At 40.1% G+C, this 23318-nt stretch overlaps 2 protein-coding genes across 2 annotated transcripts; both read left to right on the top strand.

Moving 5' to 3' along the window:
* Positions 1-3647: 3647 nt before the first annotated feature.
* LOC130222755 (gastrula zinc finger protein XlCGF57.1) lies at positions 3648-18617 on the top strand. Its single transcript, XM_056455290.1, has 3 exons — positions 3648-3686; positions 5672-5798; positions 15626-18617. Exons 2-3 carry the CDS (start codon positions 5714-5716, stop codon positions 16861-16863), a joined length of 1323 nt encoding a protein of 440 aa, XP_056311265.1. The 5' UTR covers positions 3648-3686; positions 5672-5713; the 3' UTR covers positions 16864-18617.
* A 1834-nt stretch (positions 18618-20451) lies between these two features.
* LOC130222752 (uncharacterized) lies at positions 20452-22835 on the top strand. The gene is made up of 2 exons (XM_056455286.1): positions 20452-20535; positions 20609-22835. Exons 1-2 carry the CDS (start codon positions 20507-20509, stop codon positions 22779-22781), a joined length of 2202 nt encoding a protein of 733 aa, XP_056311261.1. The 5' UTR covers positions 20452-20506; the 3' UTR covers positions 22782-22835.
* The last annotated feature ends 483 nt before the right edge of the window (positions 22836-23318 follow it).

Genomic DNA, 23318 nt, shown 5'->3' with positions numbered 1-23318 from the left:
ATTGTCTTAATCCTCCGTGGCATAGATTCAACCAGGTACTGGAAATATTCCTCAGAGGTTTTAGTCCATATTGACATGATAGCATCACGCAGTTGCTGCAGATTTGTCGGCTGCACATCCATGATGAGAAGCTCCCGTTCCACCACATCCCAAAGGTGCTCTATTGGATTGAGATCTGGTGATTGTTGAGGCCATTTGAGTACAGTGAACTCATTGTCATGTTTAGGAAACCAGTCCGAGATGATTTGCGCTTTATGATATGGTGCGTTATCCTGCTGGAAGTAGTCATCAGAAGATGGAGACACTGTGGTCATAAAGGGATGGACATGGTCAGCAACAATACTCAGGTAGGCTGTGGCGTTGACACGATGCTCAATTGGTACTAATGGGCCCCAAAGTGTGCCAAGAAAATATCCCCCACACCATTACACCACCACCAGCCTGAACTGCTGATACAAGGCAGGATGGATCCATGCTTTCATGTTGTTGACACCAAATTCTGACCCGACCATCCGAATGTGGCAGCAGAAATGGAGACTCATCAGACCAGGCAACGTTTCTCCAATCTTCTATTGTCCAGTTTTGGTGAGCCTGTGTGAATTGTAGCCTCAGTTTCCTGTTCTGACAGGAGCGGCACCCGGTGTGGTCTTCTGCTGCTGTAGCCCATCCCCGTCAAGGTTGGACGTGTTGTGTGTTCAGAGATGCTCTTCTGCTTATCTCGATTGTAGCAAGTGCTGATTTGAGTTACTGTTGCCTTTCTATCAGCTGTAACCAGTCTGGCCATTCTCCTCTGACATCATCAAGGCATTTGCGCCCACAGAACTGCCGCTCACTGGATATTTCCTCTTTGTCAGACCATTCTCTGTAAACCCTAGAGATGGTTGTGCGTGAAAATCCCAGTAGATCAGCAGTTTCTGAAATACTCAGACCAGCCCGTCTGGCATCAACAACTATGCCACGTTCAAAGTCACTTAAATCCCCTTTCTTCTCCATTCTGATGCTCGCTTTGAACTGCAGCAGATGGCCTTGACCATGTCTACATGCCTAAATGCGATGAGTTGCTGCCATGTGACTGACTGATTAGAAATTTCCGTTAACGAGCAGTTGGACAGGTGTACCTAATAAAGTGGCCGGTGAGTGTATATCACTATACAGTCACAAAACACATTAAATAAATATACTGTTTGGTGGTGATGAGCTAGAATCTGATCGTGATTAATAAAAAGTATTGTAGTGGAAACTATTAAAGCAGTGTTTAAATATCAACAGTGTTTTTTTTCAGAAATCATTCACCATTACAGCATTCATAGGACGGTGGCTTGATGAAATACAAATTTAGGCTTTTAATCGCAAATGTGTAACATAAATTCTCATAATAATATAATTTTAAAAGCTCATAGTTGTAAATAAGGGATGACTGGAGTACAGTCAATACAATTATTAACTGAGAGAGAAACCTGAGTTAAATATATACAACACAATAAAGTTCCTTTACGTATATCTTTCTCTATGTTTTTCTAGTTTGCCAGAGCCCGAATTGATGCTTGTCACGGCGATTAACGATATAGAGAGCGCGTAATCGCTATTTTAATTTTCTTTACCAACATAAGAACGCTAATTTACGACAAATAAATCACTGCAATAAAAGGTTTAACAATATCAAACACAGTTTACAATGTTTGTAAAAAAAATTCTAAGACTGTCTGAACGTATGTGTCGGCATAAAATCTTTTAAAAATCTTTAAAAATACCAACCTCCCCACTGTTTAATCCTCCACGAAGTAGCGCGACGCAGACTTACGACGTCACACAACCAGACCAAAATAAAGGTCCCGTGTATATTCCACAGAGAGGTGCAATGCATGCGATACGGAGTTTAAAAAAGTCATCTATTTCTGTTTTATTCTCAATTTCTTTTTTTTTTAAAACTGCCTGTAGTGTGTAAGATATTTTAATCTAATAGTCTTTGGTAAAATAAGTTCTTTTGGATGGATAGGTGTGCTAAATGAATAAATGTAAATTTACTCAAACGAAACGGTTTTAAATGTCTTCAGCAAACCATGGAGGAAGCTTCAGAGACGACTTTAAAACACTAAGAATCATGTATTAACTAAAGGGAGGGCTTTCGTGCGTCGTCAATGTAGTCAAGCTGTGGTCATCTCCCACAGCTCCCTGACCAGCTAAGACCAGGGTGGAAATGGCTGGAAACTAGCCTGGAGATGGCCAAAACCCCTCTAAAACCAGGCTGGTCGACCAGCTAAATCCAGCCAACCAGCCTAGGCTGGTTTAAGCTGCTTTTTCAGCAGAGTATGGCATTTTGGAGAAAATGTGTCATAGATTGCATTTTTGGGGGGAAATCTGAATCTGGATTTGAATTCTGAATATAAATAAGAGATACTATGCAAAAGTTTTTCAGAATAAGTTTTTATCTTGCCACTTTCTTGATAAACACATTTTTACTATGAAGATAGATAGATAGATAGATAGATAGATAGATAGATAGATAGATAGATAGATAGATAGATAGATAGGTAGATAAGTAGATAGATAGATAGATAGATAGATAGATAGATAGATAGATAGATAGATAGATAGATAGAAACAGTTGATAGATAGATAGATAGATAGATAGATAGATAGATAGATAGATAGATAGATAGATAGATAGATAGATAGATAGATAGATAGATAAAAAACAATAGATAGATAGATAGATAGATAGATAGATAGATAGATAGATAGATAGATAGATAGATAGATAGATAGATAAAAACAGTTTATAGATAGATAGATAGATAGATAGATAGATAGATAGATAGATAGATAGATAGATAGATAGATAGATAGATAGATAGATAAAAACAGTTTATAGATAGATAGATAGATAGATAGATAGATAGATAGATAGATAGATAGATAGATAGATAGAAACAGTTGATAGATAGATAGATAGATAGATAGACAGACAGACAGACAGACAGACAGACAGACAGACAGACAGATAGATAGATAGATAGATAGAAACAGTTGATAGATAGATAGATAGATAGATAGATAGATAGATAGATAGATAGATAGATAGATAGATAGATAGAAACAGTTGATAGATAGATAGATAGATAGACAGACAGACAGACAGACAGACAGACAGACAGACAGACAGACAGACAGACAGACAGACAGACAGACAGATAGATAGAAACAGTTGATAGATAGATAGATAGATAGATAGATAGATAGATAGATAGATAGATAGATAGATAGATAGATAGATAGATAGATAGATAAAAACAGTAGATAGATAGATAGATAGATAGATAGATAGATAGATAGATAGATAGATAGATAGATAGATAGATAGATAAAAACAGTAGATAGATAGATAGATAGATAGATAGATAGATAGATAGATAGATAGATAGATAGATAGATAGATAGATAGATAGATAAATAGATAGATAGATAAAAACAGTTTATAGATAGATAGATAGATAGATAGATAGATAGATAGATAGATAGATAGATTGAAAGTCCGGTTTAAGAATAATAGAATAATTTAGTAAGAATTAAACAGAGTTTTTGTGAAATTCAATGTCTTTTCACGGTGGGTAAACAGGATTTTACGTAGTTTTGACGAGTGACGTCATAACGCCGCGACGCTCATGTTGTGATTCGCCTGAATAAAGGTTCGTGCTGTAAAATAGTTGTGCCTTTTAGCATTAAAGCTGATAAAATACAAACGGTTCTGTCGTGTTTCACAGTTTCTTCTGGTGACTTAAAGACAAGTGTTAGAACGTTATATTCTATAAGTCAATAGTTTATCTAAAGTTATTTCGTGTGAGTAAATAGCCTCAAGTCAGGATGAAAAACTGTAAGTCTAATTTATCTTTCTAATCACCTAAAGCCATTATTCAACATTTCAATTGTGTATGAAAGATTTGGATCAAGGGTTTTCAGAATTGTCCTCAGACAAGAAGTGTTCAATAGGTTTTTTTTTTTTTTTTAGAAGTTTGACTTGTCAAGCTGATGATCCACTTCAAATGTCGACCACTGAATAGCAAACATGAATTTGGCTACTGGGAAGTAATGATGAGAGAAACGAGCATTAATAAGCTTTGTAATTAATGAATTGAGTCCAGATTGAGACGTCTGCTGGTCTAATTTGACGACGTTTATTAATTTGTGTAACTACTCTATTTAAAGGGATAGTTCACCAAAAAAAGCCAGTCATCATTTACTCTCCCTTCACTTTCAAACCTTTATGAGTTTCATTCTTCTGTTGAACACAAGTAGATATACTGAAAATGCTGGAAACCTGTAACCACGGTAAAGTCTAGATGGGATACGCGGCCGGCCGGAAGTGCGATATGCACATTAAGATAGTAGCGTTTTAGTAGGCGTTAATACAATAAAAATACAATTTATTGGGTAATTTAATAGATAGCTTAAATAATACTCTGTACAACTACTGTTTTTAAGTCACTGTGACGGTTGGGTTTAGGGTTGGGGTGGGGGTAGACACTAATAAAATACAATAAATGAGAAATTTCATAAATAATAGAAATAAATCTTGTTAACTTCCGGCTGCATCCATATCCAATCTAGCAACAAGCCTGTAACCACTGGCAGGTGACAGCGGCGGACTTAACCAATAAGCGAGGTAAGCAGCCGCTTAGGGCCCTGGGGAATTAGGGGGCCCTGACCAATGAAGCCTATATTAATCATATAGCACTTTCACACATTTTATATCATATGTTGTAAAATCTGTCTATAACCGTTAAGATTGTAACATTATTACTTCTTTTCAAAACCAGGGGCCCCCTATGAATAATGGAACGTTCCTTCTGAACTGCACATGCTTGAGCTGTGAGCGCGGTGCTTCAATAAAAAAACTGCCTGGCAGTGATGCCAACTTAGCGACTTTTCAGACCTAGCTAGCCCCAAGTTTTCAAACAAAGCGACTAGCCAATGTTTTTAGGTGTTACTTGAGATTTTTAGAGCCTCTCATGTGTTCGTGCTGTACCGTTCCTAACCTGCGAGCCGCGGGTGATGCCGACGGTCTCTCCCCCGCCTCAGAGCACTCAAAGGCGGCACAGTACCACACAGCCGTCTCTCACACCTGCAGCATTGAGAGCAGATCATTCCTCTGCGTACCAAATGTTTTAGCACCGCGAGCGTGAGGTATTTCCCTGGTACAGGCGAACCGATTGTTTTAAGTGTAATCATTTAAATGGACCGTTTATTATTGTCTTGCTGTTGTACACAATCACAGAGATTTTACTGAGCGATCAGATTAGAGGCAGGTAGGGGGGGGGGGGGTCGATATAGTTTGTGAACTTGTTTTTATTTGTGAATTTATCGGTTTTAATTGTACATTAGGAAGATAAAGTTTCCTTTAAATATTACAATATGTTCAAGGAAGTCAACGGTTATCAATTTTCCGTGTTCTTCAAAATATCTTCTTTAGTGTTCAACACAGAGTAAAGAATCTTATAAAGGTTTTGAAACATGAGGGTAAATAGTGAGTAAATACATTATTTTGGGTGAACCGTCCCTTTAAGTAGACACTTAAGTAGTTCCCCCTGCTTGACAAGTGAGCTGATCCATTCATTTATATTCATTTCTGTTTTTAATGTTAATCTTTAACACACCATTGTGTCCAAACACACAGAAAACAGCCTGCAAAACGACCGATGTGACTGCTTATATACAGATGGCGTTTATTAAAGAGGAGAGAGAAGAACTGAAGATTGAAGAGCCACTGAGTGGGAAATGTGAATACACAGAGGAGCAAACAGGTCGGTGTTTTCATTATCAAGGCTAAATCGAGTCATTTGTTGTTAAACTCGCCTGACACGAATGATATCACTGAATAATATCAAATTAGTTTCAAGGAAAACATTCTCCATTAAGCACAAGGTAAAATATCAGGGAAGTTAAAGGGGTAGTTCACCCAAGAATGAAAATTGACTCGCTATTTACTCAAGTGGATCCAAACTTTTATAAGTTTCTTTCTTCTGTTGAACACTTAGGAAGATATTTTGAAGGAAGCAGGAAACCTGTAACCATCGCCATCTATAGGAGGAAAAACAAATATTATGGAGGTCAATAGCCGCATTTCCACTATCGGGCCAGTGCGAGCCAGGGCTTTAATCGGGCCAGGCCGGGCCAATAGCCCGGGAGGTTGAGAAATGAGGCCGAAATCATGTCGCGTTTCCACTGTCGGGCTAGTCGCTCGCAGCGCGTCACGCAAACACCGCCCCCAGAACGTCCCCCGAATCAAACGTCACACAACCCGTCACACAACCCGCCCACTTCAGCGGGAACAAAAAACTCAAATTATAACCACAAACACAACCTGGCATCACTACGAGAGCTGGAAGATGGAGAACACCGAAGCCATTGCTTTTTTACTGTTTGTGGTCTGTTGGTGTAAGGCCAGACAGCGATCCCTGGATAAGGACATTCGAGTTCGGCTGCATTTACTTCCAACACAGATTTTTTTCTTCTTCTTAGTGAGTTGATCAAGCGCGATAGCAAAACAAATGTAAGGGAAGAAAGCATCTTGTCTCCTCTACCTGACAGGAAAACTCCGCCTTTGTACGTATCCCCGCCCCGAAGCCCCAGTTGGCCCTCCTTGGCCCAAGGTATTCGGCGGGCCGAAAAAGGCCGGACGCTGGCCCGAAGGAAGCCCCGCTTTGGCCCGATTACGCCCCGGAAGTGATAGTGGAAATGCGACTGGCCTTGGCTCGCCCTGGCTCGCTCGCTTTAGGCGCGATAGTGGAAACGCGGCTAATGGTTACAGGTGTCCAGCTTTCCTCAGAATATCTTTAAAACAAGTTTATAACAAGTAAAGGGTGAGTAAATAATGACAGTATTTTCAGTTTTGGGTGAACGACGTGTTTCTTAATATTCAAAACAACTCCGGTTTAAAGTCCTACTTTTTCAGATACAGGAACAGATCATTAAATGACAAGATATATAAATAAATAATGTATAATCAGTATTATATTATTTTGAGAAACAAGTTTACGCTTCTAAAATACTATTGACGCTTTTCAAGTGAATCTGTCGACGCCATTACTGAACACATTGGTTTAGCAGCCACATAAATAAACTCAATTAGAGGATGCTCTTACATTTTGGTAACACTTTACAATACTGGTCACATAGTTGATGGTATTTAACGTCTTTACTAGCATGAACAAACACGTTTATTAAGTTTATTGCCAAATGTTATGATACAAGTTGCATATAACTAAATTAGGGACGTACTGAAAGGACAATTCTGGGTCAAAACCGAAAATATACTAATAATTAATTAGTATATCGTATTATTATGTATATTTTAAGACTTTTCTAAATTTAACTCAGTAGCAGTGGTGTGAAGTAACTAATTACAAATACTCAGATTACTGTAATTGAGTAGTTTTTCTCAGGAATTTACTGAGTAGTTTTAAAAATGTGTACTTTTACTATCCCTTGAGTACATTTTTAGTGTCGTATCGGTACTTTTACTTCACTACTTTATTTTTTCTTGTCTATGGGGATTAGAAAAATCAGTCCTGCGAGTCCAATCAGATCACACAGAGAAGGTAAATCGCCTCATAATGAACTACCTCAAGATATGGCTTTAAACACCCAGCAGGCACAAGACGTCAACATGACGTCAGATTGACGTTGTACCCCAACGTCATGGGGACGTTCCATTTTGTTTGGAAATGAAAATCGGGTTGATGTCAGAACTCAACAGCAGGCCGACGTCCAACCTAAAATCAACCAAATATTAACGTCTAATGATGTTACAGCTTGACGTTGTGTGGATGTTACCACTCTTGACATTTATCAGATGTTGGATTTTGGTTGCACTACCTGACGAATAAATGTCAGTATGTGACGTCAATATAATGTTGGTTTTAGATGTTGGGTCGACGTTGGATTTACTTTCTAACAACCTAAAATCGACCAAATATCAACGTCATTATTGGACAAAAAAATAACATTATCCCTAGACGCTGGCTAGACGTTGAATTTTGGTCACCTGACGTCACAACCTAATTCTAACATAATAATAACGTCTTATGACGTTGTGTGCCTGCTGGGCAATAACTAAATGCACTACAGAATGTTACGTTTACACACATCCACAAATTACATGTAAACGCATCAGCTTTTAACAGCGTAATACTCACTACTCTTGGGTACTTTTGAAAGGGCTACTTTCACAAGGACGTCAACATGCACAAGCAGGCACAAGACGTCAACATGACGTCAGATAGACGTTCCATTTTGTTTAGAAATGAAAATCGGGTTGACGTCAGAACTCAACAGCAGGCCAACGTCCAACCTAAAATCAACCAAATATCAACGTCTAATGATATTACAGCTTGACGTTGTGTGGACGTTACCACTCTTGACATTTATCAGACGTTGGATTTTGGTTGCACTACCTGACGAATAAATGTCAGTATGTGACGTCAATATAATGTTGGTTTTAGATGTTGGGTCGACGTTGGATTTACTTTCTAACAACCTAAAATCGACCAAATATCAACGTCATTATTGGACATAAAAATAACGTTATCCCTAGACGCTGGCTAGACGTTGAATTTTGGTCACCTGACGTCACAACCTAATTCTAACATAATAATAACGTCTTATGACGTTGTGTGCCTGCTGGGCAATAACTAAATGCACTACAGAATGTTACGTTTACACACATCCACAAATTACATGTAAACGCATCAGCTTTTAACAGCGTAATACTCACTACTCTTGGGTACTTTTGAAAATGCTACTTTCACAAGGACGTCAACATGCACAAGCAGGCACAAGACGTCAACATGACGTCAGATAGACGTTGTACTCCATCGTCATGGGGACGTTCCATTTTGTTTGGAAATGAAAATCGGCTTGACGTCAGAACTCAACAGCAGGCCAACGTCCAACCTAAAACCAACCAAATATCAACGTCTAATGATGTTACAGCTTGACGTTGTGTGGACGTTACCACTCTTGACATTTATCAGGCGTTGGATTTTGGTTGCACTACCTGACGAATAAATGTCAGTATGTGATGTCGATATAATGTTGGTTTTAGATGTTGGGTCGACGTTGGATTTACTTTCTAACAACCTAAAATCGACCAAATATCAACGTCATTATTGGACATTAAAATAACGTTGTCCCTAGACGCTGGCTAGACGTTGAATTTTGGTCACCTGACGTCACAACCTAAATCTAACATAATAATAACGTCTTATGACGTTGTGTGCCTGCTGGGCAATAACTAAATGCACTACAGAATGTTACGTTTACACACATCCACAAATTACATGTAAACGCATCAGCTTTTAACAGCGTGATACTCACTACTCTTGGGTACTTTTGAAAGGGCTACTTTTTACTCATACTTTGAGTTATATTCACAACTGATACTTTTTACCCGCATTACATTTTTAGGCAAGTAATGGTACTTTTACTTGAGTATGACCTTTTAGCCATTGCTCAGTAGTTAACTTAGATCATAGGCTACATAATGAAAAAACAGAAGCCGATAAAATAACCATATTTGTGACCTTGGACCGCAAATCCAGCCATATGTTGCACACATATTTCTGTCAAGAGCCAAAGATGCACTTTGAGTCAAAATGATTGCTTTTTCATTTCATGCCAAAAATCATTCGAATTTTAAGTGAAGAGGATCATACTCCATGAGGATATTTTGCTCATTGTCTACTTTAAATCTATCAGAAATCAAATTTGATTACTAATATGCATTGCTTTATGTAGACAGTTTTGTAGGCAGAACAGTTTTGAATTGATATGCATATATGCATTATGTACTTTTGAGTCATTTGGTTACCGGGTGTCTATTTGGAGTTTCCAGATGGCTTTTTGGAAAGGACGCCTAGACTTTGTAAAAATATAAGCTTACAGAAGCTACATTTTTGGGAGTATCGTCATGAAATTGGAATCAAAACATAGTCAGACATTCAGCTTTACCTTTCTGGTGTTTCCATGCTATTATCCTGATAGTCACATCTATTTTTCATCGAAACTAACCGCAATTCATTTTCACCTATGTTTTACTCTGTTTCTTTACTATTTTGACCCTTGGGTACCAAACTAGCCTTTGTCTAGTTTCAAACAAAACCAGACTTGTGAACATAGACCACAGGGTTCAAGAGCTACAGACATTTTTATTTGGGCAAGTCGTTTTCCGGAAAATGCTCAAAAACGGGGCGCAGGTTAAAAGGTTAGAGAATTACTCAATATTTCCATTTTTATTTTTGATTGTAGATGTTCAAATAGGTTTGGCATGGCAAAATATTGTCCTAACAAATCGTACATCAGTGGAAAGCTTATTTATTCAGATTTAATGGTTTGAACCATGGGATATCATCTAAAAGACAAGACTTTCTATATGAAAGTGTGCAAATTTGAGATTTTATTTATTGCCAAGGTGTTGCTAGGCAGTTGCTAGGGTGTTTATTTATTAATCATTATATTGTTACAACCCCTTTTTGTTTAGGAGAGTGGGGTTGCACATTTAACTGAGGAACTGGTTATTGCAAAAACTCAAAACCAAATTGGGATAAAGGATGGACAGCAGAAATAAGTGGTTTTATTTACAAAAAGTGAGGGTGAATCAGTGAGTGAGGGATTTACAAAATATACAAGGTTAAAGACAATGAAGTGTTAGACATTTATAAATAAAACCAAACAGTCTTACTAATAGTCACAACAAATCCCCTCTAAACCTAATCTAATAAACAAGATATGAAAAAGTCTTCATCAATGACGTCCTAACACTTTAAACCAAAAATACACTGGTTGGCATACACCCTCTTACCTGGTGTGTCTAGACCAGGCATGGGCAAACTCGATCCTCGAGGGCCAGTGTCCCTGCAGAGTTTTGCTCCAACACTAATCAAACACACCTGAACACCCTAATTGGTGTCTTAAAGATCACTAGAAAGCTACAAGCAGGTGTGTTTGATTAGGGTTGGAGCAAAACTATGCAGGGACACCGGCCCTCCAGGATCGAGTTTGCCCATCCCTGGTCTAGACAAATGTTAACCTACGTGCTGATATGGATGTCACGTGACGTACTTACCTGCCAGTCTTTCTAAACTCACAGGGAAACATGAGGTTATGGCGAGACAAAAAGGTAAGAACAGACAGCAACAAACTTGAACAATAACAAAGTGTAAATTAAACGATGACGAACAATACTGGAAATGGGGATAACAAACTATCAAACACTAACCAAGCAAACCAAACAAGCCACAATACAACAATCAATAGAGCAAAGTGCCGCGCAAAGAGTTAGAGATTCTGCTCCTGAACTAACCAACTGAAAACCTTTTAAAGGCCAGGTGGCATGCCGGGATTGGCTGGAACTTGGGGGGAGTAGCAACCAATCAGGTAGCAGAGGAGATGGGATTGGTTGTAGCAACAACAATTGAATCAGCCAATCAGAGATGGGAGAAGCTGATAAAATAACCATATTTGTGACCTTGGACCATGGTATGTTGCACACATATTTCTAGGATATTTTGCTCATTGTCTACTATAAATCGATCAGAAATCAATTTTTGATTACTGATATGCATTGCTAAACATTTCATTTAGACAGTTTTAAAGGAGATTTGGCTCATTATTTAGATTATTTTATGATTGTAGATGTTCAAATAGCACACGGAGCGCTAATGTTTTTTTTACTAAGCGGAAATTCAAACCAATTCCCTGATGACGTTTGACGGTTGCCAAATTAGCGCAATGAATGACGAAAGCACCGAATAATACCCGCCATGAGGTATAAACGCATTCACCATCAGGAGGCGCTATAATCACTCTCAGAGGAGAATTTTACTTTCACAACTAAAAATATATAAAGTAATCCAACATGAGCGTCCGAATGCTCCGCCCCTTCCGCTACGTAAGCAAAACTGTGGTCGTTGAGTGCGTGAAGTGTCCAACTATCCACACTTCATTTTAGCGGTTGAATAAGTGCATCATCCGGGTATTTAAAGTACACTTATTATTATTATTATTAGAGTTTTCAATGTGAATGCACTACTTACACTACAAAATGGCGTAGAGTAGTGCATAAGTATGCGATTTGGGACGCAGCTATTGTCGTAACAAATCATACACCAATGGAAAGCTTATTTATTCACATTTAATGTGACGAATAAATCTCTCAATTTCCAAAAGTTGACAGTTATGAGGGTCACATTTTATTGACAGTGAACGAGTCAAGAGGTGTACGTTTGCCACGACAGAACAGTGGTCTGATGAATGCGATCATATATTAAAAAATCTGAAGGGAGTCACTTACCGGATGCGTGATTGTGAAGAGAAGTGGCAAAACAAATCCCACAGAGCCTTTATCTTAATTTCATTATTGCCTAATACCCGTCATCATTTATTTTAATTTAATTTGTTAAGAAAGACTTATTTTTATTGGTGTGTTGGCCAATTTAAAGGCCAATTGTATGTACCCAGACCTATTAGAGTGCTGAGATGTTAAGATGTTACAGAGGACTTATGTTTTGTTCCAACTTCCAAGTGGACTATAGCCTATGTTCTGAATAAGTAATGTTAAGACATATAAACGACTCATTCATGAAAAAGGGCAAAAGAGCTGTGTGCGTGTGCACATTTGAATAATGTCGGGCTATAAACAGGTTCAGGCTTTTTAAAAGCTGTCAATCAATATGTACTTGTCGGGCTCGGGCCCTATCGGGTCTAACTTTTATGGCCCGATTACAGTTCTAGTTCAAACAACACCTCACAGTCAGCTATAAATGTTTCTTTTCACCGCCAGACACCCAAAAGGCAGGTACTGTGGGTTATCTTTAAATCTAAAGAGGACATTAAATTGCGTAGCCTATTCCAAAGAAATTATGAAATTTTTGGGTCTTAAATTATATTTGTTGAGGTCTTAAAAAGGTCCTAAAAAGCATTAAATTTTGGTGGAAATGGTGCAAGAACCCAGCTATAACAATGTAGGTATATACATTACATAAATTAAACTTTTAATTTTACAAAGGCCTTCTTTTACAAAGGCTGGGAAGTGCAAAACAACATTACAAAGTGTAAAAATGAACAAGGAGCAAAACGCTTTTACCAGTCACGAAACAAATTTACAATTAGATTCCTTATGGAAAGGGAATGTACCACACACTGGAAGTGACGCGGAATGTACCACACACCGGAAGTGACGCGGAATATACCACACACCGGAAGTGACGCCAAAGGTACCACACACCGGAAGTGACGCCAAAGGTACCACACACCGGAAGTGACGCCAAAGGTACCACACACCGGAAGTGACGCCAAAGGTACCACACACCGGAAGTGACGCCAAAGGTACCACACACCGGAAGTGACGCCAAAGGTACCACACCGGAAGTGACGCCAAAGGTACCACACACCGGAAGTGACGCAGAATGTACCACACACCGGAAGTGATGCCAAAGGTACCACACCCTGGAAAATATCAGCTCGTGTATCAGGTTAACATGTGTCTACAACTATAAAAATCATGGTTTGACTAACTGCAATAAAACATTGTTTTGTCATTTAGAGCTATTCTGAGATAATTTTAGCGTGGGAGTACATGGAAACAAGTTAACATGAATTCACAACTACAGCACGACATGTGTTGACTGAAAAAAATATCAAAAACCAGCCCTCAACGTGTAGTCCCGAGTAGCTCAGATAGGTCGATTGATACTCACGCTGACGCTTTTGACTTGGGTTCGAATCCCGTTGATGACGTCAATTATAATTATTTCTTTACATTAATTTTGGTTATATACTGTTCTGCCACACAAATATTAAAATCAATAATGTTTACAATGACACTGACACCCAGTAATAAGAATATTTATTTGGTATGGGCATTTTTTGTTGGTGTGAAAAAGTGACGAATCTGCAAACATGAATAGTTTACATCTGGAAAGGGTCACCAGTTAACACGGCCACCAGTTAAACTGTAACACCAGCTTTGTTCTGTTTACTTTTAAGAGTCCTCAAGCAGATGTTTACACCGTGTAGACTTGACATCATGTCCTCGATAACAGCATACGAGTGGCCCTCTTTAAAATATTGAACACATTGATGCAGTATGTCTGGTGTTTCTGTCTGGTCCGCGTCCTTTAGAAACTCCAAACACCGACCACACATAAAGCAAAACCACATTAAGCTGCTCTTGTGTTTGCCACAAAACGGGCAAAACAACCCTCGACTGCAGTCCATGTTCAGTCACCATAAACTTTATTTATGCCATGTACTCTACAGCACGAATTTACCTCACTAACCACAAATGACAACAACACTTTTCCCTGCGTTACTTCCGGTGTGTGGTACCTTTGGCGTCACTTCCGGTGTGTGGTACATTCTGTGTCACTTCCGGTGTGTGGTACCTTTTGGCGTCACTTCCGGTGTGTGGTACCTTTGGCGTCACTTCCGGTGTGTGGTACATTCTGCGTCACTTCCGGTGTGTGGTACCTTTGGCGTCACTTCCGGTGTGTGGTACCTTTGGCGTCACTTCCAGTGTGTGGTACATTCTGCGTCACTTTAGGTGTGTGGTCCCTTTTGGCGTCACTTCCGGTGTGTGGTACATTCTGCGTCACTTCCGGTGTGTGGTCCCTTTTGGCGTCAGTTCCGGTGTGTGGTACCTTTGGCGTCACTTCTCGTGTGTGGTACATTCCGTGTCACTTCCGGTGTGTGGTACCTTTGGCGTCACTTCCGGTGTGTGGTACATTCCCTTTCCGTAAGGAATCTGTAATTGTAAATTTGTTCCGGGACTGGTAAAATTGATTTGCTCCTTGTTTATTTTTTTCTAAACTGTCAATTTGTTTTGTCCTTGGTAAAATCTTTTTCCTATGTAATTGTGTCTTATGATAGGTAAAAACGTTTTTCAAAATGTAAATTTGTCTCGAACTTCGTAAAAGTGTTTCACACTTTGTAATGTTGTTTTGCACTTCCTGGCCACCGTAGTAACCTCGTTCTGTGAATGAAGTCAACACAGACATTCAGGGAGCACTCTTGTTGCTAGTCTGCAAAAAGAGGAAGCACCGGCTGCTTTGCACCTATATTTATAGACTGTGATTGCAAGTAGGGTGTGGTTAAATTGACACCCTGACAGCTCCCACATAGTGAAGCTGACCCATACTGTGGCGTGTTGACTTCATTCACAGAACAAGGTTACCCCTGTAACCCATCATTTTACTGAGTCGCGATGTGTTTGATAAGTGCCAGATTTAATGTATTTTTGTTAGTACCTGCTTCAGCATCTTAGCTGGTGTAGGATCTAGTATGTTCATTTAGATGTTTTAGTGAGTTATGATATCTGCTGCTTTGTACTAGTATACCAGGGATCACCAAACTTGTTCCTGGAGGTCCGGTGTCTAGCAGATTTTAGCCCCAACCCTAATCAAACACACCTGAACAAGCTAATCAAGGTCTTACTAGGTATACTTGAAACACCCAGGCAGGTGTGTTGAGGCAAGTTGGAGCTAAACCCTGCAGGGCAGCGGACCTCCAGGAACGAGATTGGTGACTCCTGTATTATACAATGAAATTAAGTTTTGTCTTTTTTTCACGTCAGGCCTGATGGCGTTGAAAGAGGAGCAAGATTTTACTGAAATGGATGATAACGATCAGCTTGAGACCTATCATGGCTTAATAACGGGAACAAAATGCACACAGACTGAAAGGACTTCCTCACAAAAAACATCTCCGAAGAGCAAATCTAAAAGTCCCGTCTCCTGTAGCCAGTGTGGAAAGAGTTTCGATCAAAAGAAAAAGCTGGATGTCCACATGACGATTCACACCGGAGAGAAGCCTTTCAGCTGCCAACAGTGTGGAAAAGGTTTCACGCAGAAAGGAAACCTTAAGGTCCACATGGGGATTCACACGGGAGAAAACTCTGTCAGCTGCCAACAATGTGGGAAAAGCTTCACGCAGAAAATCAACCTGAAAGTTCACATGAGAATCCACACCGGAGAAAAGCCGTACAGCTGCTGTCAGTGCGGACAAAGCTTTACGCACAAGAACAACCTCAATGCCCACATGAGGAGTCACAGCGGAAAGAAGACGTTTACGTGCGGTCAGTGTGGACGGAGGTTCACACGTAAAGGAGCCCTTGAGAACCACATGAGGATTCACACCGGAGAGAAACCCTTCAAGTGTGGTCTGTGTGGACGGAGATTCACACGTAAAGCCTCTCTTGGCACCCACATGAAGATTCACACCGGAGAAAAGCCGTTCCCATGTGATCAATGTAGAAAGAGTTTCAGGCGTAAAGTGACCCTCGAGACTCACAAGAGGATTCACACCGGAGAAAGGCCTTTTGTATGTTTCCAGTGTGGAAAGAGCTTCAGATTCACAGGAAACCTTAATCAGCACATGAGGATTCACTCAAACAAACACACACACAAACAAAACGGTTTTAAATGTCTTCAGCGTGGAGGAACTTTCAGAGACATAAAGCGCCTTAAGAATCATTTATTAACTAAAGAGAAGGCTTTCACGTGCCGAAAGAGTTTCACTAATTCGAGAAACCTGAAGCTTCACACTGGAAAAAGTCCTTTTAAATGTCTTGAGCGCGAGAAGAGTTTCACACACTTGCCTGGTCGCTCTGGGAAAAGGTGGTTTAATTGCGATCAGTGCGATAAAACATTTATTTTGGCGTCACACTTACAGATACACGTGAAAAGTCATGCCAAATTCAGACCTTATTTGTGTTGCTTGTGTGGAAAGAGATTTCAATGGCTCAGCAATTTAAAATGGCACCAGATAATGCGTATTTGTGTGAAAGTAAGGCCTCGTTCACACCCTAGCTGAGAGGTTTTTATACTAAAGAATTGTACCCTTCTCTGAACTTGCCTTCAGATTTATTAAACAGTCCCAGATGTCTTTTTTTTAAGACATATTCAGTTTCAATTAAATAAGGTTCATATTGCAGTACTTTATCACACCACCAACACCTAACGAGTATTCGAGGAAGGTACCTACAATCCTTTTAAAGTCATTTGTTGTGAATTTCTCTGTCTGGTTCACGGCACCAAAACTGTTGTGAAATTCCAAGACGAGCCAAAAAAGGGAGAACTTTTCGGGTATCTTTAAAGCAGAATCCTTTAATAAGAAGACCTCAGCATCGAAAGAACTCTGAACTGGTACAGCAGACTCTCAGTTTTCAATACATTTTTACAGACATTGATACTTATGCGTGGAGACAGTCCTAAGCAAAGCATGCCAATGAAGTGTTGTTGTCTGCAGGGTAAATTGCCTTTCCAGCCCCGATCTCATCAGCATATAAGAACCCATTCACGATACATTTTAGCATGAAAACAAAGTGTGCAAATGATTTACTGGGGCCAGTTGACCCGCTTTAAAAGGGTTACTTTACCATTTGTTAGACAATAGACACAACTGTGCTTTGAAACTGACAATTTGCCTTACTTTGGAGACAGTGCTCAGGAAACCAAGAGATTTTAAGTTCTGTCACACCCTAATTAGAGTTTTGAATGATTTGAGCTAATTGAAAAACAAAGAATATAACTTTTAAGTTATATATAGATTATTGCTAATTTTGAACTAGATTATGCAAATTTATATTCCCACATCATCAAGGTCTTTATTGTAATGGTTAAATGCAATCAATCTATTCCAGGGATGCTCTACCCTGTTCCTGGAGATCTCTTGTCCTGCAGATTTCAGCTCCAACCCATATCAAACACACCTGCCTGTAATTATCAAGTGCTGTTCAGGTCCTAATTAATTGGTTCAGGTGTGTTTGATCAAGGTTAGATCGGAACTCTGCAGGAAGGTAGTTCTCCAGGAACAGCTTTGAGCACCCCTGATCTATTCAGAGATAGCCCTGGAAATCCTCATTGCAGCTCCACTGACAGAAGCATGATCCTTGCTGTCTCTTGTTAAATGTCTTGCCTACACTTGTCACCACTACATAGCCGGCCAATCACAGTTCTTGCACCCTGTGTCATTGTGACATGTAAAGGCCCGTGCACACCGGGACACTTTTTGCTTGCGTTTTCCATTGACGTTTAATGCCTTGTGACTAAATAAAGGCCGCCAATGTGATCGTGCACACCAACGCACAAGACGTAAAAGGCGTAAAAAACGTAATTTTTTTAAGAAACGACTCATGCTCGTTTCTTGACGTGCCACATCAAAACCTTCTCCACCAATCAGATTGGCACTTTTGTTCACGCACACGGAGCTGCTGAAGTTACAGTAAACACCACTTGGAGGCGCTCAAGCGCAAAACTGTCAATGCAGCGCACATTGAAGAAGACGCCCAGAGGCGATATGAACATGGAGCCCATTTGTGTGTGTTTTACAAGTGTCCATAAGGAAACTTTTGTTTTGTGTTTACCTTATGATTAAAGTTGTTGCGCATCCACTGCTTCCTGCCTCTGAATGAGCAAGTTTGAGCTACTTGTGCATTAAGGTAGCATTTCACGTATTTCTGATTTCCCGTGAAGAAACTCTAGGAACATAGAAACCCCACTGCCAGTTAGCGTTTCAGAAGGGTTCTTGTCAGAGCAACACAAACAGAATGCAGAACTAATGCTGTACTAATAATTTTATAATAAAGATTTGGATTCAAACATCTTTCTGTAGTAGAATGATGGAATTGATACAGAATGATGGTTTAAGCTGTAAGCTGGGTCTTTGCTGGACATGAACTAATTTAAGCTGGATCTTTGCTGGTCTAGGCTGGTTCATTGCTGGTCAAGTTCTGGTTTAAGCTGATTCTTTGCTGGTCATGAGCTAGTTTAAGCTGGTTCTTTGCTGGTCATATACTGGTCAGTAAAGAACCACCTTATGAACCAGCAAGGACTAGCTCATGACCAGCAAAGAACGAGCTTACAGATTAAATCAGCACATGACCAGCAGGAACCAGGTCATAACCAGCAATGAACCAGCTTAAACCAGCTCATGACCAGCAATGAACCAGCTCATAACCAGCAATGAATCAGCTCATGACCAGCAAAGAACCAGCTTACAGCTTAAACCGGCACATGACTAGCAGGAACCAGCTCATGACTAGCAAAGAACAAGCTTAAACCAGCCCATGACCAGCAGAAACCAGCATATGACCAGCAAACAATTTGCTTAAACCAGCTCATGACCAGCAAAGAACCAGCTAAAACCAGTGGTAGGGGTATCAGGCATGTTAAAAAAGTAAGTCTTTGTGTTTAAGTGTTTATATGAGACGCGAAATGTTTCAAATGATTCAGTTCGAGTCGTTGTTTGTGTCACGGGAGCAACAGCGAGGATGACTGGAGAAGGACCGGTTTGATCTGGCCAATGGCAGCAGGATTACAGACTTCGATGTGCCGTACGGGTCAAACACCTGACGTAAAACTGGCAGCGCGAAGTAAATAGATTTACATCTGAAATGCTTATGTATTAAATACATTTACAAAAGCGAAAACGAAGGACTTTTTTGCTAAAGTTTTAGTTCGTTTCAGTTACTTTATGTACATAATGCAGTTTCTGTTCGTTTTTTAAACTCATTTTTATTTTTTTTTTTTCTGTTACCAAAAATGTTTTTTCAGTTGTAGTTTTCGTTTTTTCATTCACTATAAAATATATTTGTTGTGGACTTCCTCAGAACGATATTTTACTGATCACAGAAATTAATTTATTGCAAGCAATCTTCAAAAACGAGGATAATATGGTCCTATTAAGTCTTACGGCAAGTCTGTATATGCTAACTTTTAAGTTCATGTTCTTTTCAGGTTGGAAATAATGATTTAAGTCTACAATAGAATCACAATAGCCTGAAATGTATCTGCTTCATGCTGAATATGCTAAAATAACTAAATATAGCACTTTTTTATCCATCTGAAATGAATAACTGTTCAAAGTAAAATGTATGGTTTGATTACTACTACTACTAATAATGTACCGTAGTGTCAGTGTTCTAACACATTTGATGTTTTGTCTAAGTTTAAACACATCTGTGTAAATGGTGCTGACACACAGCTGAATACAACTTTCACCACAGGAATGGTTCTGCAAGATATTTCCTCACAATACATCTGAATTAACTGGCCAACCTGACATGCAGTTAATCAGGAAAATAATCTCAGTAAATTAGTTAATAAGCAACTTTTATTTATATAAAAAACGTGTACTTTTGATGAACACAACACAAATCATTCTATTTCACCATCACTATACTTTTAACAGCACATTTGTTTGGAAAAATGTATCAGGTTTTCTATTTTGTTTGAGTCACCTGACATACCGTGAACATAATGTGTAACACCTGACAATAGACAGCTGAAACTAATAATGATCCATTAGTGACTCCTGAAACAACTGATCACTAGTTGCAGACACTATAGAAAGAGCAGAGCAGAAGCAGCTCCACATGGTGTGTTGAAAGCTTTTCTTTTAATTTTGTAGTTTTATTTGGTGACAGTAGTGGATGGTTGGTTTGACTTGACTTACTATGGGTGCAGCAACAATGTGGATTTTAAGGTATGTTGTTTTAAGATAGGTTTGTTTTTGAGTGTAGTTTAACATTTATTAAATGGCTGTTGTTGTTTTGCAGTTATTGCTTTGCAGTACTTTTAGCCCTTGGTGCATGTGATCCTGGACCTAATAATCCCAGCAAGCGATCGATTTACAGTGCTGCAGTTAAAGGGGGCTATGATGCGGGAAGCTACAGTTCTCAGACTGGCTCTTCAGGCGTTCTCGTTACAGTTGAGAAACCGGGCTCTGATTCTTCCACAAGTGAACTTCAGGGATCTGGTGTTGATTCTACTGGAAGTGGTAGTCTTGTTTATGGTACTGTGGGAAATGCAGTGAGTATTGGCGTGTCTGGGTATGATGGGAGTCCGTCAACTAATGTTCAAGGATCTGAAGTCGTCAGTTCTTCTGTCTTGATGCCATTGCAGCAGAGCAGTTACTCTGTTCCTAAGCCAGTGCTGCTAACTGCCCAAATGCAGACTGTCCCCCATTCCAACAGTCAGCAACCAGCAAGTTCTGGAACCGTAGCTCTGTCTAGCCCTCTGCAGTTGTCCCTGTCCAGTGGACAACTACCACAGTCTAGTTCCCAGTCTGCAGTGCATGCCGGTAGAAGACCCCATAAGCCTCTGAGAGGTAAACCCCACCTATCTGGTCCCAATATTGTTTTTGGTTCCAGACCAGTTCAAAATCCAACATTCAACACTTTGAAGCCTCTTAAACCAGAAGAGAAGCATGCATCACATCCTAGCTTGCAAATATTACAATATGGCAGTGTGCCAAGCAGCCTAGCAGTGTCTAGCTATGAACTTGTCAGCCAGTCCAATGGCCAGACTGTAAATCAACCAAGTGATGTGCAGGCTCCACATGTTGTTGACATCTCTGTGGTCCAGCCCAGCAGCCAACTTATTCAACAGGCAGTTGACACCTCTGTGGCTCAGGCCTCCAGCCAGCAGCTAGTTCAGACAAGCCAATCTATTTCCCAGTCAAATAACCAGCAACCAGTACATGGTGGTTTTGCCTTTACGGCTCAGCCCAGTGGCCTCACTCTTTTTAAGCCCCAAAAAGGTAGACCTCAGTTTGGGTCCCAGCTTCCATCCAGTACAAGTACGCTCCATACACCGAGTTCTAGTTTTGTAGTGCAGTCCACTAGCCAAATACCAGTACAAGCCAGCTACCAATCAGAGGCCCAGTCTGCTTCCCAGAAGCCAGGACAAACCAGCTACCTGTCTGTGCCCCAAATTGTTGTCCAACCAGCACAAATCAACTACCAGTCTGTAGCCCAACCGACTGTTCAACAAGCAGAAGCCAGCTATCAATCGGTGTCTCTTTCCAATGGTAAGCAACTGGTGCAGGTCGGATCCCAATCAGAGGCCCAGCCAGGACCTATCAGCTACCAGTTTGTGGCCGAGCCCAATCTCCAACAGCCAGCACATGTCAGCTTATCTGTAGCCCAACCGATCAGCCAGCAAGCAGGACTATCCACCTATGAGTATGTTGTCGAGCAGAGTGGGCAACCCCTTATCAAGCCAGTGAAGTCTCATGCGGTTCACCAGATCGGCTCCAAGCTTTATTCATGCCAAGAGTTACCTCAGCACGGTTACCAGTCGAGGTTTCGGTCTCCACCTAGAGCCAGTCTTCCAGCCCTAACTCTGCACACCAAACCTGTTGTACAGTTCAGCCACCAGGCACCTGTAAAGCCCAACCATCCCAGACCCCTCACATCAACTCTCCAATCCATTTTAACACCAGCTCAAGTGCTATCTGTCCAGCAGTCTCCATCTCGGCCAAGCTACACTCCCCAAGCTTTGCTAGTGGAACCCATGTACCAGCCCCTGGCACCGTCAAGTTCAGAGACCGTCTCTCTTGCTGAATATCAGGTATCTCCTGTTCCAGGGCAGTTTGTTTCCCTGCCTCAAATGCTGCCCATTAGTCAGTCTCTCACTCAGTCCAGCTCCTCTTCCTCTGGTGTGCCAGTGCAGTCCAGCTACCAGCCTCTGGTACTAACAAGTTATGAGACCGTCTTACAGCCTGGATTTCAGACCTCTTCAGTGCTTGTGCCATCAAGTTCCCAAGCATTGAGCAGTCCAGTAGTGTCAAACCATGAGTCTGTGTTTCAGTCAGTTCAACCTGAACTTGTATCTCCACTACAGGTGGATTATCAGTCTGTCACGGGTCAAAATGCTCCTGGACCTGCTCAAAATAGTAGGCCTTCATCCCAGAAGTTGTTCAGACTGTTGCAGCAAGTGAAGTCCTAGATACTTGTGTTCTGTTTCCTGAGTCACGTTTACTTTATGTCAATAAAACGATCTAAATGCCGTTATGTGTGGATCTCAGTTTTATAACTTGCCTTTTTATTGATTATTGCATCTTTTATCGAAGAAATTAATCCTCTGCATTGTCATCCCTGTCCATTTTTTTAAATGGTTTACAATAGTCTTAAAGACTCCATGCAGTGACACATTTGCAGATTAATGTAACGTTTTATTTGCCAAGTACAAATGATCCCGCAACCAAACATAAAATGTGGACTTTTGATGATCTAATTTTGCAATCTAAGAATTTTTTTTTTTTTCTCACTTCGTCTGCAGTGCTTGGTCTATCCACAAGGTATTAAATATAAACTGTTTAGAGCATTGTCAGTGTCTCTCAATGTCAAAAAATTGTCATTTTGAAACCTTGTTTGGGTTGGCAAGTTATTTTTTTTTTTTTTTTTTTCATAAGCTGTTTGGGTATTACAACTTGAGAGGATCAATAATTGCATATACTCGTTTTGCTGATTAGGCTTCCCTTAT

Source organism: Danio aesculapii, chromosome 4, assembly GCF_903798145.1.
Source record: "Danio aesculapii chromosome 4, fDanAes4.1, whole genome shotgun sequence".
In the NCBI taxonomy this organism is placed as follows: Eukaryota; Metazoa; Chordata; class Actinopteri; order Cypriniformes; family Danionidae; genus Danio; species Danio aesculapii.
The sequence above is the reverse complement of the archived record's forward strand: the minus strand, read 5'-3'. Positions and strand labels throughout refer to the sequence as shown.